Consider the following 26,384-nt stretch of genomic DNA (forward strand, 5'->3'; position numbering starts at 1 on the left):
TTTTTCGGGGTTAATAATAGGTTTAATGGGTGCAGACATCTGTGAGTCAGAACGGTCAAAAGAGCGTGAGAGAGCATCTGCCCTAAAGATTTTTGAGCCAGGCCGGAAGGTCAGGATGAGTTGGAAACGACTGAAGAATAATGACCATCGTGCTTGTCGGGCATTCAAACATTGAGCAGTTTGGAGATAAATGAGATTCTTGTGGTCAGTAAAAATGGTGACTGGAAAGTGAGCTCCTTCCAATAGATAGCGCCATTCCTCCAGAGCGAGTTTAATAGCCAGACGTTCTTTGTCCCCGATACCATAGTTAGACTCTGAGGGAGAAATTTTTTTAGAGAAGAAGCCACAAGGTCTGAAGATGCCAGAGGGAGTCTTCTGAGATAGAATAGCCCCTACGCCTACTGCAGATGCATCGACCTCCAGAAAGAAGGGTTTGCATAAATCGGGCTGAATCAAAATGGGAGCTAGAGAGAAGGCTTCTTTGATAGCTCTAATTGCCAAAACTGCTTTGTTGGGCCATGACTTTGCTTGGCCTCCTTTATGTGTCAGGGAAGTAATGGGGTTAATAAGAGTAGAGAATCCCCGAATAAGTTGCTGGTAGTAATAGGTGAACCCGATAAAACGTTGAGTAGCTTTAATCCTGCAGGTTGAGGCCAGTCACGGATAGCTTTAAGTTCATCTGGGTCCATTTGGAGGCCGGAACCAGAGACAATGTATCCCAAAAAGGGTACCTGGGATTGATAAAACAAGCATTTCTCCATTTTGCAATATAGATGGTTCTTTCGAAGGCTAATAAGTACCTCTTTTGCATGAAGTTGGTGGGAAAAAAGATCCTGGGAAAATATCAAAATATCGTCCAGATAGACTACAACGGACTGGCACAATAAATCTTGGAAGACCTCATTTACAAATTCTTGGAAAATGGCTGGAGCATTACATAGCCCAAAAGGCATTACCAAGTATTCGTAGTGGCCGTCTCTGGTGTTAAACACCGTCTTCCACTCATCCCCTTCTCTAATCCTGATCAGGTTGTAAGCACCCCTAAGATCTAATTTTGTAAAGATCTGAGCTCCCCGAATACGGTCAAATAATTCCAGAATAAGGGGTAGAGGGTACCGATTCTTAATCGTGATGGTGTTAAGTTTTCAGTAATCTATACATGGTCTAAGAGATCCATCCTTCTTTTTCACAAAGAAGAACCCTGCACCAGCCAGGGAGGATGACTTACGGATAAATCCTCGTTTGAGGTTCTCGGAGACATATTCGGACATAGCTTGGGTTTCTGGTGTGGACAGAGGAAATACCCTGCCCCGTGGAATGTTCTTGTCCTTCAAGCTAGTTAACAGTGCAGCGGGAGTTTGCAAGAGTGGTCGTACGGTCCGGGTCATAGCCAAACAGGAGTGCGGTACACAAGGGTGATCCAGGAGGATGGTCGAGAGGATAGCCAAGGGTCAGAGTCCAATAAACGTAGAAGCTAAACCGTGGAACAGAGAATGTCCAGAAACAAGCCGGAGGTCAAACACCAAAGGAGGCTGGAATTTGGGAACAAGATGCAACACTGGAGAAAGGTGAAACCAATACTCTGGCACTGAGGAGACAATGGAGGGGCTCTATATAGTAGGGCACTAGCCCTGATTGGTACTGTGGCGGTCAGTTGCTTCCTGACTGCCGAAACGGAGAAAAATCGTCCCGTTGCCTAGCAATGGGAAGCGCGCACTGCGCATGCGCAGCCGCAAACATGGAAGTAGGTCCCGTTGCTAGGCAACGGGACGGGTGTCCGGCGGCCGGGTCAGGTGTCCGTTCCTGACACCTAGCATGGTGTGAGAGCGGCGCCTGACAATAACAACAAGAAGTCCAGCATCAGCTAGCTCCCTTCTCTCAGCTAGATCCCAGCACCTGCAATCAACACCGCCAACACCTTCATCATCAATATCCTCACTAGTGATCAGAGGTATGTGTCCCTATTGGAAAGCATAGGAACACATAACTATTTCACCGTTTCCATTAAAATGAGTATAAAATGCAGTAGCCCAATCCTTTTAAAACTCAGCGCCAATGCAGCTTGCTCAGTAAGTCTGTGCAACTCTGAATGGTTCAATGATTGCTGGCAAACTCATTTAAAACATACTTAAAACTGACCACAAATTTTCATTGATGCTCTTAAAACATGTCATAGGTAAAGCAATAATATATGTCCACATAAGGCAATATGTTCTAAGCCCTCCACTGATATTCAATTCCCCAAATTGTTCCAAAGTACAACACAGGGTGCGCATCATTACTGTTAATACAGTAATTTTAACACAGATTTCTGCAAGCAAAAAGCATTGAAATTACCATACTAACAGTAATAATTAGAGATGGGCGGGTTCGGTTTCCTTGAAACCGGACTCAACCAAACTTTGGGTATCAGAGTACCAAACTTGCGCCTATTCAGATTCCAAAATGAGGCACAACGTCGTGATCGTGACGTCGTCGGATCTCGCGAGTTTTGGAATCAATACATACCCGCCTCCACTAGCGCCATTTGTGAGAGGGACAGAGAAGAGTTAGGTCACAGTGGAGCAGGAAAAGTGATAGAGTAAAAATAGGAGTGCGTGTATTTTTCTGATTTTGCACTACAAAGTGTTTGGGGTGTCATATACCCCCTTATAAAAAAGCTGAATTGTCCGAGTGCTGAACTCCTAATATAGCACTGCATTTTTCAGAATTTGCCCTATAAAGTGTTTGGGGTGTCATATACCCCCTTTTAAAAAACAGCTGTATTTTCTGAGTGCTGAAATCCTAATAGCACTGTATATTTCTGAATTTGCCCTACAAAGTGAAGGGTCTTATGAGGATGTTGATGAGGATGAGGTTGTTTGTGTAAGTCTTGCACCAGTGGAAGCAGTTCTGGCACGTGTTAAGAAGAAGGCCATTGTCATGCCTGGACATAAGACCAAAAAAGCCACTACTTATGTGTGAAATTATTTCTACCAAATCCTGACAACAGTTGTCTAGCCATTTGTAGTGTATGTAAAGCCACAGTCAGTCGAAGGAGGGACCTTAACCATCTGGGAACCTCATCCATGTTACACCATTTGACGCGAGTTCATGGTAAGGTGTTGGGAAAAGCTGAACGTTATGGTAAAAAAATAACAACAAGCATTCCATCATCAGCTAGGACCCTTTTCTCTCCTACATTCTGACACCTGCAATATACACCCACAACACCGTCCTCATCAATATCCTCAGTAGCGATCGGAGATAGCCCTGCATCCAACTTGGTAAGGCTCGATGACTTCTGCACTATAATTGATTCCTCTAAAGAATTCTTGAGTGTTAGTCCCATTGCTGCTGCTGTTGCTGCTGTTGGGGGTGAATCTTCCTCCCATAAGCAGCCCAAGAAGAAGAGCACTAGTACTTTACAACAATTAACTGTGAAACAATCTTTTGCTAGAGGAAGCAAATATAACAGCAGTCACCCAGTCGCAAAGCAGATCACAGACACCATGGCGACTATGCTAGTGTTAGATCTGCGTCCAATATCCACTATAAACGCAGCTGGTTTTTCACAGTTAATTGATGTTTTGTGTCCCCGTTACAAAATTCCATCGCGACACCATTTTTCAAGAAAAGCTATTCCTCAACTGTACCAAAACATTCGTAAAAATGTACTAATTGGGCTCAAAAATGCCATTCTACCCACTGTACACTTAACCACAGATATGTGGACAAGTGGAAGTGGCCAAACCAAAGATTATAGGACTGTGACAGCCCACTGGGTTGGTCATTCGCCTTCACAAGCAGGAACAGCAGCAGCATGTACACCACTACGTAACATTTCGCACAGGCAGGCTACTCTTTGTATCACCGGCTTCTCTAACAGGCATACAGCTGATAATTTGTACCAGGATATGTTATTTCTGATAACGCCAAAAATATTGTGCGAGCATTACAGCTGGGTAAATTCCATCACATTCCCTATTTTGCTCACACAATAAAGTTGGTGGTGCAGAGCTTCTTGAAAAATAACCGTGAGGTGCAGGAGATGCTTTCGGTGGCCCATAAAATTTCGGGACGTTTCCGGCATTCTACCACAGCATGTAGGAGATTGCAGCAGCTCCAAGAACAATTTAATTTGCCCTGCCACCAACTTAAGCAAGAGATGTTAACAAGGTGGAATTCCACCCTGTACATGCTTCAGAGGATGGAGGAACAGCGCAAAGCCATACAAGCGTATTGCACAAGCCATGACATTGGGAAAGGACGGAGAATGTATTTCAGTCTTGAATCCTTTCTGTGCTGTGCAAGGTGCTGAAACCATTTGAAGTTGTGACATATGAAGTGAGTTCAGACTCTGCTATCTTGAGCCAAGTCATTCCCTTAATTCGATTTCTGGAAAAGCAACTTGACAAACTGAAGGAGGAGATGAAAGAAAGCAATTCAGCAAAGTATGTTGGCCTTGTAGATCAAGTACTTAATTCGCTTCGCAATGATCAAAGAGTTATTAAAATCTTGAAGTCGGATCACTATGTTTTGGCAACTGTGCTTGATCCAAGGTTTAAGACCTACATCGATTCTATGCACCAAATGACCGAGATCTGAACAGTTGCAATGAGCTCTTGGTCAGCAAGTTGACCGCTGAACTGGACCTTGGCTTGACGTTGTCTCCTCCTTCAGTTTCTCAGGCAGCTGCTGCTCATAAGAAATTGCACTTTCCAAAGAGAAGCAGGGATGAGGCAGGTGGCAGACCACAACAGTTTGACATCTGGGCTGGTTTGAAAGATTTTACCAAAAAAAGTGTGACCTCGACCATAACTCCATCCAATCCTACTATTAACATGCAAAGGCTGGTGGAGGATTATTTTCAAGAGTTAATTGATATGGAAATGTCAGACAGTCCCTTTCCATACTGGGAGGAAAAACAAGCCATTTGGAAACCCATATACAAACTTTCTTTGCAATACCTAATCTGCCCACCCTCCAGTATGTACTCAGGAAGAGTATTCAGCACAGCTGAGAACCTTGTCAGTGATCGACGTAGGAGGTTACTTCCTAAAAATGTGGAAAAGATGATGTTCATCAAAATGAACTACATCTTCCACGAGGAAGGCCTTTACCAGCAAGAACATCCAAGTACTGACACCTCTCTAATGGCGGATTCCAGCGGAGATGAATTAATAGTCTGTGATGATGATGTACACACTGATGAGGGTGAGGATGATGCTGAAGATGATGACGACATCTTGACAGTGTAGAATTCACTTCACAGCACTGTTGGTCTAACATGCCTTTAGGCCATTGATAGCTGTTTTAGTGGGGGCCCAAACAAACCAAGCACTTTAGCCACAAAAGTGGCAGCCCTTGTCGCTGAAGTGCTTGGTTTGTTAAAATGTGCATGTCCTTTGTAAGATCCAACATATGGGTGGGAGGACCCAAGGACAATTCCATTGCACCATTAATCTTTCCTGGTACTTATGTGTGTTTCTGCCAATACTGTAACAAGCCCATTGTTAGCTTGTTTAGGGAGGGCCATGTTGGACTTGCACTTCAGCCACAAAAGTGCCACTCCTTGTGAATGAACTGCTTGGCTTGATGAATTGTACATGCTACCTCTACTAATTGTGGGTGACATTGTTATCTTGTTTATTGAGGGCTGAAAGAAAATAAGCACTTCAGCCACAAAAGTGCCAGTACTTGTGGATGAACTGCTTGGCTTGATCAATTGTACATGCTACCTCTCCTAAAATTGAATGAAAATCAATGGAAATTGGTGTTAGTGAGGTTAATAATAATGTAGGTACAAAATAATAATGAAATTATGTGATTTTACCCCAAAAAATGAAATTTAATAAAAAATAGCTAAACAAAACCGAAACCAAAACACGCAAGGGCGGTTTTGGCAAAACCAAAACCCGAAGCTAATCCACCAAAACACGGGGGTCAGTAAGCATCTCTAGTAATAATGCACATCAATTACCGTAGTAACGGCAATGATTCGCACCCTGTGTTCTTCTAAAGAACAAAGCAGGAAATTGAATCTCGCCCTTAGGATCCATTTATGAAATTATCAGAACTCCTTCACAAATAAAGCTAAGCAAACAGTCTGATGGACAGATGTCTTAGGACCTGTCTGACATCTTATAAAGGTATTATTGATAAAAGGATTGGACTACCCCACTTTATTCAACCATGCTGATGAAAACAAGGTAATTTGTGGCCACTGAGCCGTTGATTGCCTGGAACATTTGAATACAAATATATGTGGCACCAACGGGCAGAGCATACAGAGATTTTAATAATATCTTGTTTCACAGATTAAGTACTGAAATACTGAAGCACATATAATAAAAGCATAGAGCTGTTAATACATACCTGAATGCTTCCCAAAGCAGCCACGCCCATTTGAAGAAAAATTCCATATAATACAGGCATGGGGATATACTAAAAAAAAAAAATGTGATTATAAATTTCAGTGCAGAAAAACATGTTGACAGATTTTCACACATTTGACTACCCTCTCTTCCACTAAACTTTCCACTTATCAAGTTTTCTTCCTAAAATAAATGTTAGCTTCACATTTAATGTTAATGTTTAATATTAGTTAAATCCTGCCATTTTCACTAATGCAGTCTCTCTAAATTACATTATTTCTTACATTGGTAGCCAATGTGAACTTGATGCAATTGTATAGCATATCTTCACTATCACAACTGTCTGTTAAATGGTCAATCACTCCAGACTCGCCCCATTTAAATCCATTATGAATGCTGCTGTGAGGTTTATTCACTTCACCAAATGCAAATACTCTTTTGACCCACTCTGGCAGCCCTTGCACTGGTTTCCTCTGACACACAGGAACATATTCCAGATGTTCTTTTTAACATAAAAAAAAAAAAATCAAGATTTCTGCTCCACGTTCAATACACAATGATATATTCTCCCAGCCACACATTGCTCTCCTCCCTAGATGTGTTGATAGTCACTGCTCATGTTAAGTTCTCTAACATGCATCAGAAGGACATCCTGCTCCATACTTTTCTAACCATACTTCAGCCAGTCTGCCTCTTATGGATCTCACAGCATGTGTCTTCCTTGTTCCACTCTACCTATAGAATATAAGTTCTTATGACCAGAGCAATGTAAACCACCTCTCTATCTGTACAATAGTACTAATTACAAAGCACTCTATGAAATGTTGCTTCTTTATAAAACCTGCATTAAATAACCATTTTAGAAAATTTTAAGTGGTATGGAAAAAAAGAACTCATTTCAAACTAGGGGGGGAATTCAATTCCCCACGTTGTTCTAAAGAACCACGCAAGTTGCGCATTATTACTGTACAGTAATTTCAACGCGGATCTCTGCTTGCAGTTAGTTATATCTAATATACAAAAAGCCTCCAAATAAGCAAACCATTATTTTGATTACTAATTTATAAAGCTCAATATCCTGCAGTGCAGAGCAAAGCAAAAACATATCAATAGATTTATAAAAATTGTCTATATGAGACATTACACAACATGGAAATATGGAACCCATTAAATGTAACTAAACAAAACCTTTCTTTTCTAGCACTACATGGGATGGCCACGTCATTTTTAAGTAACCTAATTTTTTTGACAGCCCCTTCAAATGAATACTAGATGGGACGGAGTAGGCAACGGCGAAGAGGTGAGTTTTAAGGGAGCACATGAAAGATTTGGAGTTTGAGATTGAGACTGATTGGTCTATAGAGACCATCTTAAATTCCATTTCCCATTGTACTACATAATTATCCTATCAATTTGAATTGGATCATTATCTGGCATTGCCATTTTGACAGGGCACATATTATACAACACTGAGCATATTGGTTTACAGACTGCATGTGAATCTGGATGGGATTTGGGTGGATCATGAGCAGGGCTCCCGGAAATGGAATCTAACATGTACACTATAGGCCTGTGTGCAGTCATCTTTCAATAAGTCACAGTGAAGCTAAGATGAACGCAACACATGGCTCAAGAGCTGAACATTCAAGTCTCCTTCAATTTGCCTACCCACTCTTATTTTTAAAGATACCATCTACTGTACAAAATACCTTAAGAACTGGTGACAGAAACACTGATGCACCTGTTAGGATGAACACCGCTAGGCCAGTTACTCTTTGCTCCCTGCAAGCAAACAAATAACGGTATAAACAAAGTGAATGCAATACATAAAACTTAATAAATCAGTAAAATCTATTAAGGAGATGAGCAGACAGCTAATTATTATTATTATCATCATTTATTTGTTGGGCGCCACAAGGTTTCCGCAGCGCCGTACATAGTACAAACAGTAGACCATACAGGGTTAAATAGTACAAAACAATAAACACAAAGTACCAATGCTTCAGAAACTCCGGGACAGTCATATGGAGTAAGGACGGAGCAGAAGAACAGGTATGGAGACACAAGGGAAGAAGTGCCCTGCTCATACGAGCTTACATCCTAAGGGAGGACGTTAATGTTAGCTTTTGTCTGCAGCACTAAAGAGTCTCCTGCTCAGTAGAGTGATGAGAGAGGAAGTGTGAGTCAGTGTGTGTGTGAGAAGTGTGAGTGTGTTTCAGAAACGTTTGTGTGCATCGGAGAGGCAGTGTGAGTTAGTGCAGAGCTGTAACTTAGAATTTTAGCGCCCGGTGCGAGAAAGACAAATGCCACCCCCCTAGCCCTCAATTTTAACCAAATTAATCTAAAATATTCCTAAATTGCGCCTCCCTTCAGCGTTGCGCCTTGGGTGGTCACCCCTGCCAGGCACCCCTTCTGCCACACACATTATCCCTGTTCCCAGACACCCCCTCTGCCACACACCCCCTCTACCTGCCTCCAGGCACCCATTCTGCCACACTCACCCTCCCTTATTTCAGGAATCCGATATTCTATACAACCCTCCCTGTTTCAGGACACCCTCTCTGCCACTACTTCCCCCTCACTACTGCCAATCATGCCATCTGCCATTCTCCTTCCACCTTCTGCCAGACATACTATCTGCTACTCTCTCCCTTCCTGCACCCCAAATATTCCCCCTCCTTGCTGACATGTTGTCTGATACCCCATCTGCCATACTTCCCCTGCCTGTTGCCAGGCACCCCATCTGCCACACTTCTCCAAACTGCTCAAAGTCACCACAACTGCCACACTCCCCCTCTCTGCTGCCAGACACCCCGACTGCCATACTCCCCCTTCCTACCCACTGCCAGTCAACCCATACTGCCACTGTCTCCACCATCACATTAGTTCTGTTTCAGCATTCACCGATTGCATGTAGATCATTGCAACAGCTACTAAAAAATGTACTACAAAGAAAGGAAAAGAAAAAGGAATACTAACTGGGGAAGGCTCAGATACGCGGTAAAAGTGTCAGCAGCAATGGATTAATACCAGCTTGAGACCATCTTCTAAATCCATAATAGCACACTCAATTTTGGACTTGTAAAAACTGTGACACACATAAAAACAAAATTCTTATTGATATGTATTAATATAAAATATAAAAAGCGAAATATTAATAATTTGGCGTATGAGACAAGCTCAGAGGTATTTTAAATATATGACAATGTCATTCGTGAGGCTCTATCCCTGGTGTAGTCTATTATAAGAATGTAAAATGTAGCAAAAAATGTGCTATTCTTGATAATTGTGACAATACATTGGGACAGCTCAGTATGAAATTCTTGGAGACCACAATACTGATAGTGAAATTATTCTCTGAAGAAGCTGCTGTTTCAAATATTTATGTAGTCGCTAGTTAACCAAATGTAAATTCGTAGTGCAGCTAATTAGTAAACCTATTCAATCCTGCTGTGTAATCAGCGATAACCCCGATAATGAATTGCAGGCGATTCTGTGGATACTTTATTCTTGCATGCTTGACACCTTATGCGGGTAAGGGTACAACTGAAGAAAGATTGTACAAGTGATACTCTTTTATGTATGTTTTTCATGTCTATTGTTTTAATAAATACATTTTTAAGGAGATAATGCACTATTGGTGCTTTTTGTTTTTTTCCCATACTATCTCTGCTTCATACTCTCTTATTGTGAGATATGATATACATCAGTGAAGATCGCAGAGTTTATTTTATATATCTACATCTGAGGAAATACCGATTAGAGAAGTGATTATAAGAAGAAACATACGGTTGGATATCGATACACTAGAAGTGAGCAGTGTTCATATACCGGGAGCCACTGCAGTGGATGTCTGATTACCAATCGGGGGAGATCTATTCCGGCTTGAGAGCGTGTCTTCTCGTATCGGGTCCTGGAGGCAGCGGTGCAGTTTGGATAAGAGTGCCATTATTGTGGAGTGAGTTTCCGAGCAGAGCTGTCATCGTGGAGAGACCTTTTCCCACTGTGTAGTGTGTATAAACTTCCGACCGATTCACAACAGTGAGTACGAAATAACATTGTCATTGCTCACAACAACATGGCTGTAAAAAGTCGCTAAAGGGATGTCCGCTCTTCCCTTTATCGTTCTAAACAAGGCTAGTGTGTATGCAGTCCATGGACCGAGCGATCGGAACATTGATCGCATGTAAAATAGCTTGGCATAAAAAGTTGGTCGAAATTTCTGTAGTGTGTACCCAGCTTAAGAGCAGGATATAAATCAATCTTCCTGAATCTACAGAGCCTCAACTACTGAGCTTGTGACATGAACTCCCTTACTAAAACCTTAGGTACGATTCGCTGAACATTTCTACTAAAAGGCAACCCATTGCTTGTTTGGACTATTTAAACACACATCCACCAATGAGCATTAACTTGTAATGATAGACACTTTTCAGGGCCGTAAGGTATCTACTATGCTATGGTATTACTTGTGCAATAAACGTCATGAATGGCAATACTATTATGTGTATTCCAATAAATAAAAGGGTCTTTGTTCATTCATTCATTCATTAAATCTGAAAACCCATTGAAAATAATAATTCAATTTTATACATCTCTGACAGGAGGATTAAATCCTTTATTTTTCAGTCTAAATTGAGATTATTTATCAAATTAAATGCCTCATACCATGTACATCCTTAGTAAAATTCAGAATTCACCACTCCAGGTAAGTATTGAGTATTTTATGTCACGTGGATAAATCCTGCATATTAAATGCTATATAAATTTTGTGATTTGCTTATAATTTATTCAAACAAGAAGCAAATATAATTAATATGAAAAATATCACTTATGTAATATATATAATGATCACCATCTGTCATATATTTATTTACTAAAACTTTAACAGATATATGAAAGGACATTTTAAACATCCAATATCCAATATAATATTCATTAATATTTTCATATAAGTATATAAAGAAACAAAATTAATATATTGTGTATAACTAATGTGACGTGAGAATTTTTTTATAAAATGATAAATAAGTAATAAACCAGTGAAATCTTATACAAATAAATATTAAAAAAATTATAAGGTGACAAATAATATAATAAACCAGTGAAATCTTATACAGAATAATTATTTCTATATTATGGTATTTTGATCTCAAATATCTCACAACACATAAGTCCCAAAAGGGACCTCAAAGATCCACCCAGGGTAAGTATTAAATAGGTCAACATTATAAGGGATATATAATATGATATGCCCAGTTAATATAAAAACACATATTAAATATTTATTAATTTCATAATCTTAATTTAAGATTTCATGTTTTTTATATACCCTAAGTGTATAAAGCTCAATATCCCACACCGTATGGGATGCCAACATGGCCCAATCATCCATTAAATTCACCACTCCAGGTAATTATTGAATAATTTTATCATATGGATAAATCACGCATATTAAATGCTGTATAAATATTGTGATTTGCTTATAATTATTCCAAATGTAAAACAAATGTAATTAATATAGAAAAAAATAAAATAATAATAATAATAATAATAATAATAATAATAATAATATTACTTATGTAATATGTCCAATGATCACCGTCTGTCGTATATTCAATTACTAAGACTCTAACAGATATATTGAAAGGACATTTTAAATATCCAATGTACATTAATATTTTCACATAAGTAATTATATAAAAACTCTATATAAAGAAACAAAAATAATATATTGTGTATAACTAATGTGACATGAAAAAATTATAAAGTGATAACTATATAATAAACCAGTGAAATCTTGTACAGAATAATTATTAAATCAATTATAAGGTGATAAATATATAATAAACCAGTAAAATCTTATACAGAATAATTATTTCTATATTATGGTATTTTGATCTCAAATATCTCACAACATATATGTCCCCAAAGGGGACTTATATGTTGTGAGATATTTGAGATCAAAATACCATAATATAGAAATAATTATTCTGTACAAGATTTCACTGGTTTATTATATAGTTATCACTTTATCATTTTTACATGTCACATTAGTTATACACAATATATTATTTTTGTTTCTTTATATAGTTTTTTTTATATAATTACTTATGTGAAAATATTAAGGCACATTTGTTGTTTAAAATGTCCTTTCAATATATCTGTTAGAATTGTGAATATATGACAGACGGTGATCATTGGACATATTACATAAGTGGTATATTTTTTTTAATTTTTTCTATATTAATTACATTTGTTTTACGTATGGATTAATTATAAGCAAATTATACAGCATTTAATATGCAGGATTTATCCATGTGACAAAAAATACTCAATACTTACCTGGAGTGGTATTTGTTATCTACCTGAGATAATTAGATGCAGCTCACAATCATGTTCCCAAAGTATGTGCCGCGGCTCCCAATGGTGCTGCGGCGCTGTCACAGGAGTGCCGCGACTGGGAAGAGAAGAAAAAAAACCAGCAAAAAACTTACCAATCTGGCAGCACCAGGGACCCAGAATCTTCCCTCCTCGCTTCTCACTGAATGTCGGGCGTGATGTCATCACGGCCGACATTCAGTGACAAGTGGCAGGAGAGAGGAGGATGCTTGGTCCCGAGCACCGCCGGATTGGTAAGCTTTTTTTTTGTTCTCTTACCGGCCCCTGGGATGCAGAGAGGGCACAGAGTGGACACAGAGTGAGGGGAGATGCCGAGGGGGCACAGAATGAGGGGAGATGCCGAGGGGGCACAGAGTAAGGGGAGATGCCGAGGGGGCACAGAGTAAGGGGAGATGCAGAGGGAGCACAGAGTGTGTGGAGATGCAGAGGGAGCACAGAGTGTGTGGAGATGCAGAGGGGGCACAGCGTTTGTGGCGATGCAGAGGGTGCACAGAGTAAGGGGAGAAGCCGAGGGGGCACAAAGTGTGTGGAGATGCAGAGGGTGCACAGAGTGTGTGGAGATGCACAGGGAGCACAGAGTGTGTGGAGATGCAGAGGGGGCACAGCGTTTGTGGCGATGCAGAGGGTACACAGAGTAAGGGGAGAAGCAGAGGGGGCACAAAGTGTGTGGAGATGCAGAGGGTGCACAGAGTGTGTGGAGATGCAGAGGGGGCACAGAGTGTGTGGAGAGGCAGAGGGGGCACAGTGTGAGTTAGCTGTAAATTATTCTTTGACAGAAATATAATTGATAAAAATATATAAAATATTATTTTCTCTTGGATTTATGTGTATTATTTTTGCATACAACTAAATAAGTATTTCTGTCCTGACCTAAATACTTATTACGTTTTTTTTGACCCAACAGCTTATAAAACGGGACTGCTCAGTAAATATTTTGGAGGGGTGCCTTGAAAAAATTATGGAGATTCTAAGGGTGCCGCGAACTGCAAAAGTTTGGGAACCACTGAGTTAGACATTCCAATTAAGGAATGCAGAACTCTGTGTTCAGACTTATCTATATTACTAGGTCTTGCTATTATGAACCTACCTGCTTTTACATTCTTACCACATAATCTATTGATACTTAAGGGTACTATAGGTCAGCATAATTATATGTATGTGCTAACATTAACCCACTACTTTGGAAGAACCTGCATGTTCAGGATTTAAAATCAGTTCCTAAACCCTATATGAATTAACAGGGGATATTATTCATTCATGAAGGATTTCTACCAGCATATTATATCGTTCCTAGGTGGGGGTTATCACTGTTTACACAGCAGGATTAAATAGGTTTACTAATTAGCTGCATTACAATTTTACATTTGGTTAACTGGTGACTACATAAATATTTGAAAGAGCAGCTACTTCAGAGAATAATTTCACTATCAGTATTGTGGTCTCCAAGAATTTCATAAGGAGCTGTCCCGATGTATTGTCACAGTTATCAAGAATAGCAAATATTTTGCTACATATTACTACACCAGGGATAGAGCCTCACAAATGACATTGTCATATATTTAAAATACCTCTGAGCTTGTCTCATACTCCAAATTTTTAATATTTTGCTTTTTATATTTTATCTAAATACATATCAATAAAAATTTTGTTTTTATGTGTGTCACAGCTTTTTCAAGTCCAAAATTGAGTGTGCTATTTATGGATTTAGAAAAGGGTCTCAAGCTGGTATTAATCATTTGTTGCTGACACTTTTACCACATATCTGAGGTGTGCCTTCCCCAGGTAGTATTCTTTTTTCTTTTCCTTTCTTTGTAGTATATTATGATATAATACTACAGGAAGTAGCACCCTTTGTGATTTGTCATTATATCTTTCTATCATTAAAAATTATTAGTTTGGCACCAGATACCTGTCATTTGGGTTTGATAATAAGACATGTTCAATATATATGTCTATTTTGGAATTATCTTGTGCGGAAGATAATATCACTGCTTATCATTAGCTACTAAAAAATGACCTGCTATGCCAATAACTAAAGCAAGAGGCTATGCGGTCGACAGCTAGACATTCATTTGGTAGACATTCAGAAAGTCAATGACATTAGGTTGACAACTCAAGTGTCAACAGTATTATTAGGTTGCTGTGGATAGATCATTAGAAAAAGGACTGTATATGAATGTTAATGCTATAGATATTAATTTAGGAACAAAAACAGCTCAAAATCATGTGATTTTACCTATTTTTCACAATTTTTAATTAAATTCAGATTAAAAACCAAAACACATGATGATTTTTGGCCAAAAGCAAAAATTGAAGATGGTCTTAGAACCAAAATCAAAATATGGGAGTCTGCGCACTTTTCTAATAAACATATTACTATAATATTATTATTATTGTCTTTCAAGTGGGAGATATTAAAAATACAAAAACATTAACTTCTTTAATTGAATAAACTGTTTTTTTTTTGGTACGTCTTAATTTTAAGGAATCCACTGTAGCTCACAAGCACTGTGCTGCTACTTCCACTTGAGCTGCTGTTTTCAAGCCTACCACTGCCTGGCTGATTTAATGAATTATTCACTAACTTGAAGCCATAGTGAGGGATTTGAAAAAAAAAAACAGTTCCAGTTGAAAAAGCTTTGCAGCTCTGAGTGGCATCATCTGTATAACTAACAAGTACCAAATGAAAAAAAGATGGCTGACCTTGACTCTCTGGTGGCTCTCTGGTCAATTTGAGGGCTGTTCACACACAATATTTCATGGGCCCCTATCACTGCATTTTCCCAGTGGGCCCTTTATGCCACAAATACAGCTTAGTTGCTGAGTTATTGAAACCTAAATGATGCATGACCAAACAGTATAAGAGTCATGCAGAATGATAAGAGTCCAAACTAATAAGCTAATAAGCTTAATTGACCTCAAGGGATTAATACATGATCAGATCAGTTTTCCCGCACTCCAACAAATAGCTGCTGTTCTGAATGGTTGTTTGTGGACTGACTCCTTTATTCATTCTGTCATGGTTTACAAGTTTTTACTTCTCTTCCAATTGGACTACTTTAGGACCAAAGAAAAACGATTTCCTATTGAGTTAGGCAAATAGTAAAGCGATAAACCAGGGATTTTGGGAAATTTTTATAAAAATACTACCAAACTGTGTTTTTTTTTACTAGTAGGTACTATTATTCTATTAAAAGTGTGTGGGCCTTGTATACCAGAGCTTGTCACCACATATAGCACAACAAGTGCCAGCATGCCCTTTCCCAGCATGACACTTAATGGCAAGCTGGGAACTGTTGTGCACCAGGGCCAAAATGTTTTTTAGTTTCATTTTATTACCCAAGAACCACTGCCCAGGGGTGTGGGAAGAGTCCTATTGCTTTTAGCAAGGGGCTGGGTACCCCTGGAGGGATGGCTGTATGTTTGCATTATGGCCGGGGGACCCCACGCTGCAGGTTGCCCTGCTATAGTGCTGTTAAAAGCGTTTTGTCGCTATCCAATAACGATTGTCGAATCTCGATTTGTGTTTCCAACGCACAAATATTTATTCTCAAAAAGTAGCAGAATAATTCAAGCGAAATAATAATAAGTACAGCCGTTACTTATCGCAGGCGCTCTGGATCCAGCGAACATTCAATCCTGAAGTCTGTGGACAAGAAGTCTGTTCACTGGATGTGAGGCTCATGCTTATATGCAAACAGAAATACAGTAAAACAATGCAGATGATGTGGCTTGCTACTATTGGTCCAGGTTTAAGGAAGGTCCAGGAGGTTGTAGATCATAGGCTGGTTTAATCTAAGGAATCCAAAGGTGGGGGTCATCTCTCCAGGGGATGAGCTCTGTTCTTCCCGCCATAACTCCAATTACAACCAGTCCATTTGCATTTTACAGTCAGAATTATATTAAAGGTTTATTCCCTAACATCAATAACTAGAGTATGCAATGTGCAATCTCTTTGCCGAATGCACCGGACAGCTGCTGATGTGAAGGGGATTAATATAATATCAAACATGACACATTTCCCTTAACCTGAACCATAGGTTTCACTAGTATGCATATACCTTCTTTATTAAACATGAATTCTACTATATTTCGACATAAATGACTATGTGTTGCAACTACAATTAATGTGTACTATTTACAAATGTTTATCTTTGTGCGAAAGTGTGTAAAAGTGTAGAAACTGTTTATTGCCACGTGTTGCGGCTGGATACGCCCTTTCACGCTGTAGCGTGCTCTACGCATAATTTCAGACAAAGACAAGTTTGCTCGATATTAATTGAAATGACTTTATCCAATTAGCTGACTTCGACAGTGCCAACAGGCTGTCAAAGGCTAGTGATGCTAAAAGTAAAATTCAGAGGGACCACATGCTAACCCCCCCCCCCCCATATTTTGCTGGTTTCAGCCTTGTCTGGAAGCACTACATCTGTTTGTGGGAAGGGGGACATACTTTTTTTAAAAAAAAACAAAGAAACCTTAATACACACTATATTTACATTAGTCAAACACACACGCACACACACACACACACACACACACACACACACACACACACACACACACACTCTTGTTAAGCAAATAACAAAACTTTTATAATAAACATTTAGGAAAACGCTGATAATAGATAAAAATAGAAACATAATTATTTTGGTTTGGCATACCTAATAAATATTTTTTTTTGCTTGTTTAATATATATATATTTTACTCGTTCTAATTTAATTTGTGACAACATAAGCTGGGGCAGGAGAAGTGGACTGGGGAAAAAGGGGTTGTGGGGTGGGGTGTAGCCTGGAACCTGGAACTGGAGTGACATGAACTGGGACTGGGAGGCTGGAAGTGTGGGTGTATCTCTTCATCATCTGGAAAAAAAAACGAAATCAGAGAACATTAAAAATATTGCACTGATACAACATTGATTAAATATATGCCATGGGTGTACTTTGTTCACAGATTTTCCAAGCATCCCTTGCACTTCCAATGCCCAATGAATGTCATTACAATCCATATTGCTTTGTAGTGGGCCAGAAATAAAAATAATGTTATTTTTAAATATAAAACATGCGATTAATAGACACTTACGCCTATCAATCTCAGTCTTCAAATCTGCATGCAGCACCGACTGTTTCCTCAAACTCGCTCCACCGCCTCTGCAACTATACAATTGAGCACCTACTGTACAACTATAAGCGCAGGCGCCTGTGGACTGACATGTACGCATTCACTTTCTCCTCATCAGTAATGTACCATGCTGCAAGTCACAAGCAATAATCTATTGCTGCTGTCAGTACCCACAGCTTAGCATGACAGAATGTGTCAGACCACATGTTTGCAACATCCTGCGCAATGCAATGCACGTCAATCGCGGATCCCTTCAAAACATATGTAAGGTGGCTGGCTCACCTATCAATTGATTACAATAATCATCTATATCCAGGTAATAAACGCAACTGCTGCCCATCTACCATCTCCAGTCCAAATCCACTCTTTTTCCCCAAACCCCTTTTTTGGCCAACACCACATTCCTTAACAACCTATGAATCCCTAACTGCCTCTGCGACACAACCGTCATCTGGTACACCTCCACTCTCTTGTGACCCACAGGTAACCAGAAGCCAGGTTAGGCCCAAGCCCACATCTAAATTAGGAACAAGGTCCAAGAGGGGCTGAACAAGATAAACCTTGCTAAGGTTTGTCATGTGTGGTTTGTTTTGTGTTTTCATTAATACACAATTTGCTTGTGTTATTTTACATTTACTTTAAGCTTTACATTTGAAACAAATTCAATAAATTACTTACATGAAACGTAGGATGAAAGCACATATTCTTTGTAAGATGAATAATAGCCTGTTTCAGGAGGGCTTAGGTCGATGCCTTCCACCTCCTGGCCAGCAACCACAGACTCTTCGACCCATGGAACCCCACTCCGAATAGCAATGTTATGGAACACCACACCTAGAGCAATTATGTCACATACTGTTTTCGGCGCATACATAAGATCACCACCAGACCTGACGAGACAGTGGACTCTGGCCTTTACAAGGCCAAATGCCCGCTCTACAACAGATCTGGTGGCGGTATGTGCCGAGTTGTATGCAACTTCCTGCTCCTTGTGTGGATTTAAAAGAATAGTGAGGAGCCAAAGGTGGAAAGAATATACGTTGTCTCCTATAAAGGGTGACAAGAAAGATAAAATAATATATTAGTAATGAGTAACGAAATATACAAACAATTATGGATATCTTTTAACATGATATGGTGGATTGTAGTGCTACAATATTTGACAAATGATTCTACAAGTAAACCATAAAAGTACATCAAGTTTTATATTTTGCAAAGGTGGTAGACCTACCATTTCTACTACACTGTATAGTAAGGTCTTTAGGACAACAAAAGGTTAAATTGTTAAATAATGATGTGATATATAATTATACCTAATAGCCATGCATCACCATGTGGCCTTGCACCTCATTGTCTCTGTAATTTGAGCCATGTCTGATTGCCTAAAAGCAAAGAAAAAAAAAAAAAAAAAAGCTCCCCGGCCATAGAGCAACCATGTCTCAAATTTGGAGAGATACATCATATATAGCCTGAATATTTAATGAAGTGGAAATGCTTCCTATTTAAATAAATGAAAGCATTTCCCCACAACGGTACCAGGGCTACACGTGTGCCATGTACTGCCCCTATAACGTGCGGAAAGCCGGCTATGGTGAAAAACTTCTGCTTTTCTTGGCACAAGGGACTCCTCATCGAGTGGCAGATGGACAAATTGACGGATGCGCAACAGGAATAACCTCAGCACAAACTTCACCATCTGACTGAAGGTGGCTTGGGAAATTCCTGCCTTGTAGCCTGCAAAGACCCAGTGTGACAGAAGTGCAATACCAACAGTTTTGTCAACACTGGTATTGTTGTCAAGATGTTACGCATTGGCTCAAGGTCACTCTGCACAATGCTCAGGTGGTTCCTTATGACATGAAGTGGTAGCTGATAGCGATGGACCACCTAGCATCTGACATCCCGAAGAGACTGACATGTGACCTGAAGACACATTCCCTGGTCCAGCAACCGTGGACCATTTGCTGGTTTCAGAGGGGATGGCGCCTGTTGCCCTCCTCATCATGGGCTTGCACCATATCCATGATATATGTGAGAAAGATTAAGCGGGCAAAAAAAAACCAACTACCTGTACATTAAAGATTCTAAGCATATCTATACCTAGAACTGGACTTGCAAGGCTCATTATATTTCTGCAAAACAAAACAAACATTTCATGACATGAAATACAAAAATCAAGAAATTTTACATTCATTTAAAACCAAGTTAGGTATGTTAATACATATATAGCATTAACATATATTGTAGAATATGTAGGCAAGACTTTTAGAAGATTAAACACAAAATGAAAACACCCAATGCAAATGTATGCAGGCAGGTGATTAACTATACAACTGTCACTCACTGGACTGTTAGTGCCTCTAGGTTGGGACATGGGTCTCTCTCGCTCCTGCCGGCGCCTCTCCTGATTCGCGGCCGTCCGCCATCTTGACTTAGATTGCGCATGTGCAGAAACCCTGAACTGTTAATACCTCGTCTCTAGTCTCATTGGTTAATTAATCACCTCTCAGTACTTAAGGCACCTGTTGCCCTATTACCTTTGCCTGTTCTTGGTTCTCATTCCTTGAGACTCTAAGGTGTTTCCTTTTTCTGCTCGTGTTATCCGTTTGTTCTGGACAAGTTTTCTCTCCACTTCGGTAGTAGAACTTACCCGCTGAAGACTACTCTCGCTACCTCAGTTAACTGCCTGCTTCTGGACAAGTCTCCTCTCCACATAGGTAGTAGAACTTACCCGCTGCAGACTACTCTCGCTACCTCCGTTACCTGCCTGCTCCTGGACAAGTCTCCTCTATACATCAGTGGTACAACTTGCCTATTGCAGACCACTCACATTGCTCCATTACATGCCTGCACCTGGACAAGTCTTCCCTTCACATCAGTGGTACAACTTGCCTATTGCAGACCACTCACGTTACTCCGTTCCATGCCTGCACCTGGACAAGTCTCCCCTTCACATCAGTGGTACAACTTGCCTATTGCAGACCACTCACATTACTCCGTTCCACGCCTGCACCTGGACAAGTCTTCTCTACACATCAGTGGTAAAACTTGCCTATTGCAGACCACTCACGTTACTCCGTTCCATGCCTGCACCTGGACAAGTCTTCCCTTCACATTAGTGGTACAACTTGCCAATTGCAGACCACTCACGCTATTCTGTTACACACCTGCACTGGACAAGTCTTCTCTACATATCCGTGGTGAAACTTACCAGCTGTAGACCATTCATGTTTCCTTGTGATATAGCTACTACTCTGTATGGTACCTATTAGCTGGACTAAAGTCTACAAGTGCTTCTGTATTGTAGCTGCAAGTCGCTGACTCTTCTACAATATTGTTGATTGGTCTTTGCCTAACATTATCCAGTTATCAAGTACTGGCCTGCTATATGCTACCTGCGTGCTAAGGCACTTGGACTCTTTCCTCATTTTATCCTATTTACTAAACTGCTGTACCATCACAGTTCCACGGTGCCAAGACTCAGCATTTATACTATTGACATTCCTTTCCTCTATTCTACTGTATGGTTCCACTGATTCACCTCACTATCCAGAGGTCCGCTTTTCTGGTAAGTGTAGCTACACCTGGTGAATTCTGGGTAAAACTCCTAGTGCCCGTGACAACAACAGGTAGATAACATTTTAAAACAGACAAGCATTGGTAATGTAGTACTATGGTATAAATCTATGAACACACATTTTACAACAATTACAATTTAAACCACATTACCTCTTAAGAAAAATAAGGTGATGATCTCAATCTCAACTAATCTCAAATCTCTCAAGTTCTCTCAACTCTCCAATGGTCTTCACAAAATGGCATCATATTAATCTTGTATAGTGGTGTACAATGAGATCAGTGTATGCAGGTATATTCAGGAGAATAGTTAAAACTTACATTAGATAATGTTAGTATGCAGCTTTAGTTGCTCATGACTGTCATCGGTGACTTAGACCTTGAGTTGGCGCAGACTTTCGTTTGAAAAACAGCGTATTCCTGCATGCACCGGAGTTTGAATCGGACAGATGCGCAGGGGAACGTCTTTACTATACAGTACCCCAGAGGCTGAACTAGCGAGTTGTGGGCCCTGGTGGAAGGAAGCTGGGAGGAGAGAACCAGGGTCCACAGCTCACTAGTTCCCTGTGCAATGGGCCCACTATCTCCATGGGCCCCAGAGCACCGCACCTGCTGCTCGAATGGTAGTTCTGCCATTGACTCGCCCTTTCTCCACACTATTCCCTCACAGAAATCGTAATCGCAAACTGTAGTAAGTGTCATTTGCACTTGAAGATTAATCGGACTTTACTGCGTCCACTGGCGTATGAGCCTCTTCTGGGCATGCGCAGAGTCATTTTGCATATGATATGCATAAAATCAGCAGATAGACCCCTTGATTAATCAGACCTTTATTGACCTTTTATTGAGTTGATTTATAAGTGAGATGAAAAAAGAAAGTTAATTATAAGATAACTTTATCCTAAATGTGTACCATAGGGAGTGTAATAGTAACATGGTAACATAGTTGATGAGGTTGAAAAAAAGACACCAGTCCATCAAATTCAACATACTTTTGATCTCTTGTGACCCCTCACTTATATTTGAAAAATCCCTCCAGACCCAATATTGCAGTCCTATTTTTTCCCTGTATCCACTACTATCCTTCATTTTAATTAAAGATTGTATCCCTGGATACACTTTTCCGCTAAAAATTTGTCTAACCCATTCTTAAGCATATATCTATTGAATCTGCCATCACAACCTTCACTGGCAGTGAATTCCATATCTTGACTGCCCTTATTGTAAAGAACCCCTTCCTTTGCTGGTTATGAAACTTCCTCTCCTCTAACCATAGGGGGTGACAGTGTGTCTTGTGTATAGTCCTTGGGGTAAAATTGACCATCAATGTATTTGCACATAGTAATCATATCTCCTCTTAGACGCCTCTTTTCTAAAGTAAACATGCTTAAGTTGGCTAACCTTTTCTCATAACTTAATGACTCCATACCCTTTATTAATTTTGTCGCCCGTGTCTGAACCCTTTCTAGTTCCAATGATGAGGTCTTACCAACGATTTTACAGTGGCAAAATTACACTGCCTTCCCTTGCATCTATACTCCTTTATATGTATGCCAATACTTAATTTGCCCTTGCAGCTGCTGCTTGACATTGAGCACTATTGCCAAGTCTACTGTCTACAAGCACACCCAAATCCTTTTCCGTTATAGATTCCCCTAAATTAATCCCATTGAATTCATAGATTGCGTGCTTGTTTTTGATCCTTAAATGCATAACCTTACATTTATCGATGTTAAACCTCATATTACATTTATCTGCCCAATCCTACAGTTTAATTAAGTCCCTCTGTAGAGAAGCGACATCTTGCTCTGATTTTATTACCTTACAGAGTTTAGCGTCATCTGAAAAAATGGAAAATTTACTCTCTAAACCATCACCAAGGTCATTAATAAATATATTAAAAAGGAGTGGCCCCAGCACGGAACCGTAAGGTACTCCACTTAAAACTTTTGACTAATTAGAAAATGTTCCATTTATCACAACACTCTGTTCACTATTCTCTAACCAGTTTTCGATCCAAGTACAAATGTTGTTTCCTAGACCAAGTTCCCTTGTTTTGTAAAGCATCCTCTTGTGTGGCACTGTATCAAGGGCCTTTGCAAAATCTAGGTAGACCTCATCTACTGTGCTGCCCTGGTCTAAGTTCCCACTAACTTCCTCGCAGAAACTAATTAGATTAGTTTGACATGACCTATCCCTCACAAATCCATGCTGATTCCCACTAATAATCTTATTGTGCACAAAGTAATCCTGAATACTATCCCTTAATATACCTTCCAGTAGTTTCCCCACTATTGATGTCAGGCTTACAGGTCTATAATTCCCAGGTTGCAAAGTCTACTCTGTGCCTGTTTTTTTGCATGCTTTGTCCCTATTCAATAAGAATACAAGTTTCCATTTTCTCCTTTCTGTTTCTTTTCATTTTAATTTACTGTACAGTGCTTTTCTACAAAGTGTGTGTGTGTGTGTGTGTGTGTGTGTGTGTGTGTGTGTGTGTGTGTGTGTGTGTGTGTGTGTGTGTGTGTATTGTGTGTGTGTGTCATGACACTCTTTTTTGATGTCAAAACATTTGCATCTATATATTTTTGTATCTGTTAAACTGGTCGTTTGTCAGTTGTTGATGTGATTTGAGCTTTTCTTGTACATTAAACTATTATTTACGGTATCTGACCGGGCTTTCCACTGACTACCTCTGGCTTTATCTTTTGTTTTGTAACTAGGGCCTGTTTTCTTTTGGGGGTTGTGATCTATGAAAACCAAGGGGATCCTTAGAATCTATGCCCCAAAGGATACAGTACTAACCACTTGAGGCACAGGTAATTTAATCACTATCTGACCCTGTAGAATGAGGGCTTTAGATGCTCACACACAGGTATATTACAGTAGTTCTTTAAACAGATCATCTAACCAGTACTTTTTGTCCACACTTGAATCAGGATCATGAAGGGACCCTTGTATTGTGACTGACCAATAACCACACATATCTGTGGTCATCATTTGACCAAAACTTTTGATCTAATTTTAACCCAGCAGAACAACCATTATGAGTCCACATGAAGTTTACCATTTGGATTAACAAGGATCAAACTTGCAGAATAGATATGGCCAAACATTGCTGCATTCTGTATGTTAAGAGAAACCATGTCTATGTGAGCCTAAAGGACATAGTGATTTTGATATTTAACAGCTAGGCTTACTTTGAAGATGCATACTAAGCCTATGAATGCAGTGATGTTTATATCTGATGTGAGGTTGTAAAGGCTATTATCAAATCAATGGACAATTACTTCATCTTGTCCTGGAACTAGGAAGTAATTCAGTGATTATATACATATGCGATATTTACTGTGGCCATAATATATTGTGCTAAAAAAATATATAGATCATTTTAAAAACTTCTATTTTTAAAATCTTCTCTTTATGTGTTATATTCCTTTCTGTTATCCATGTATTCAAATTGGAAGCACCAGATTATATAAACGTTTCAATTAACTGTTATCTAACTCAGTGGAAAGGTTGCCATTCACCTTCCCTAAAAGGAGATTTAAAAAAAAAAAGAAAAAGCTGAACAAAAAGGAGAAGTTGACATGGAGGATAGGACTTTTCCAGAGTGCAAACAGGTGGGATTTTTGTGTTGGTCAATGGAAAGCGATGTGGTGCTGCTGGGCACAAACAATATTTGGCAAACATTTGAGTGATAATAAATATAGTCCCTGTATCACCTCCTAGATCTATCCTGTCAATTGTATTGGGGGTAATAATCATATTGGTGGTTGGCCAGGTGTCAAGGAATTTGTGTAGTAATGTATATATGTATGTATGACATAATGACATAATTCTTCTTCTTGTGTTAGGCACAATTTAAGCAAAAACATTTGCAGTTACAGTCCACTTTAAATAGGCTCAAAAGGTCTGTCTTGCAAATACACATGCCTGCCTAACTTTATATAGTTGGTTGCATACATTCTGTAGATACATCTTCCTCAGTGGGTGGGATTGCACGCAGTCCTCAATACACGCTCAGACCCAACTGCCATGTCTGAAATTAGCTGACGCCAGGCAAATGATGCTGCGATGTATGATGGAAGTATGTAGAGAACTGCATATGATCCTTCTATACAAAACAGACCTATTATGTCTATTTTGGCTAAATACCCTTTAATGGCAAATATGAAAACATATTGTCCCCTTACTTACACAAATGGTTTAAAGAGGACCTGACAACAGTTTTATTTATAATTAAGCATTAGGACATTATTATATACTTTCTTTGCTGCCCCATTTCAGAGATACAGACTTTTGGAAACATCTCTACATTAATTAGCCAAATCTCCAGCTCACAGATAGGATTTATGAAGAGAACATAATACCAGCTGAAATGTGAAAAATTTACATACATAAAATGCATGTAATTATGCATCAAATTTATACCAATAGTTAGCTACTAACTAATAAAATAATAATTAAACATACAGAACTACTGTTGACTTCATTAATTTATGTTTACCTGATACCCAAAAATTTTGGCTGTTCTCCTGGAGCAGATACAGTAGTTTCCATTTTTAGGCTGTTCATATGTGCAAGAGAAATTACTGTGGCAGAGACATACCAAGGAAGACCCATAAATGACGTCAAAATGATTAATAAAGTTATGCAGAAAAAATCCAAATGGAGGCCTGCACCTTTCTGTAAAATAAATATTTTTTACATGTTACATGGATAGTAAATTGTCTTTATAAATGAATGCAAATATTCATAAAAAACTTTCAACATTTCAGAATTTCTTTATTTGGCTATTCAGAAAGGTGTGAACTCAGAACTCAGGGATGGCAAAAGTGTGTTGTCTCCTTACACATACCTCCCAACAGTCCCAATGTACAGTCCCTAATTTAAGGGGACTGTCATGTAAATAGCAACATTTATCCTGC

General features: G+C 39.4%; 1 protein-coding gene across 2 annotated transcripts in view; it reads right to left on the reverse strand.

Annotated features, from left to right (window-relative positions):
* The window catches only part of LOC142152768 (electrogenic sodium bicarbonate cotransporter 1-like), a 351,181-nt gene that overhangs the window by 86,159 nt on the left and 238,638 nt on the right, over positions 1-26,384 (reverse strand). Inside the window, exons 16-18 of one of the 2 annotated variants that reach the window (XM_075209752.1) lie at positions 25,964-26,142; positions 8,066-8,138; positions 6,358-6,426 (exon numbers count right to left, since the gene is read on the reverse strand). In XM_075209752.1, the coding sequence (XP_075065853.1) occupies positions 6,358-6,426; positions 8,066-8,138; positions 25,964-26,142 (321 nt within the window). The remainder of the gene's footprint in view (positions 1-6,357; positions 6,427-8,065; positions 8,139-25,963; positions 26,143-26,384) is intronic. The other variant, XM_075209753.1, reaches the window with a different exon arrangement.

This window comes from Mixophyes fleayi, chromosome 4 (genome assembly GCF_038048845.1).
Source record: "Mixophyes fleayi isolate aMixFle1 chromosome 4, aMixFle1.hap1, whole genome shotgun sequence".
In the NCBI taxonomy this organism is placed as follows: Eukaryota; Metazoa; Chordata; class Amphibia; order Anura; family Limnodynastidae; genus Mixophyes; species Mixophyes fleayi.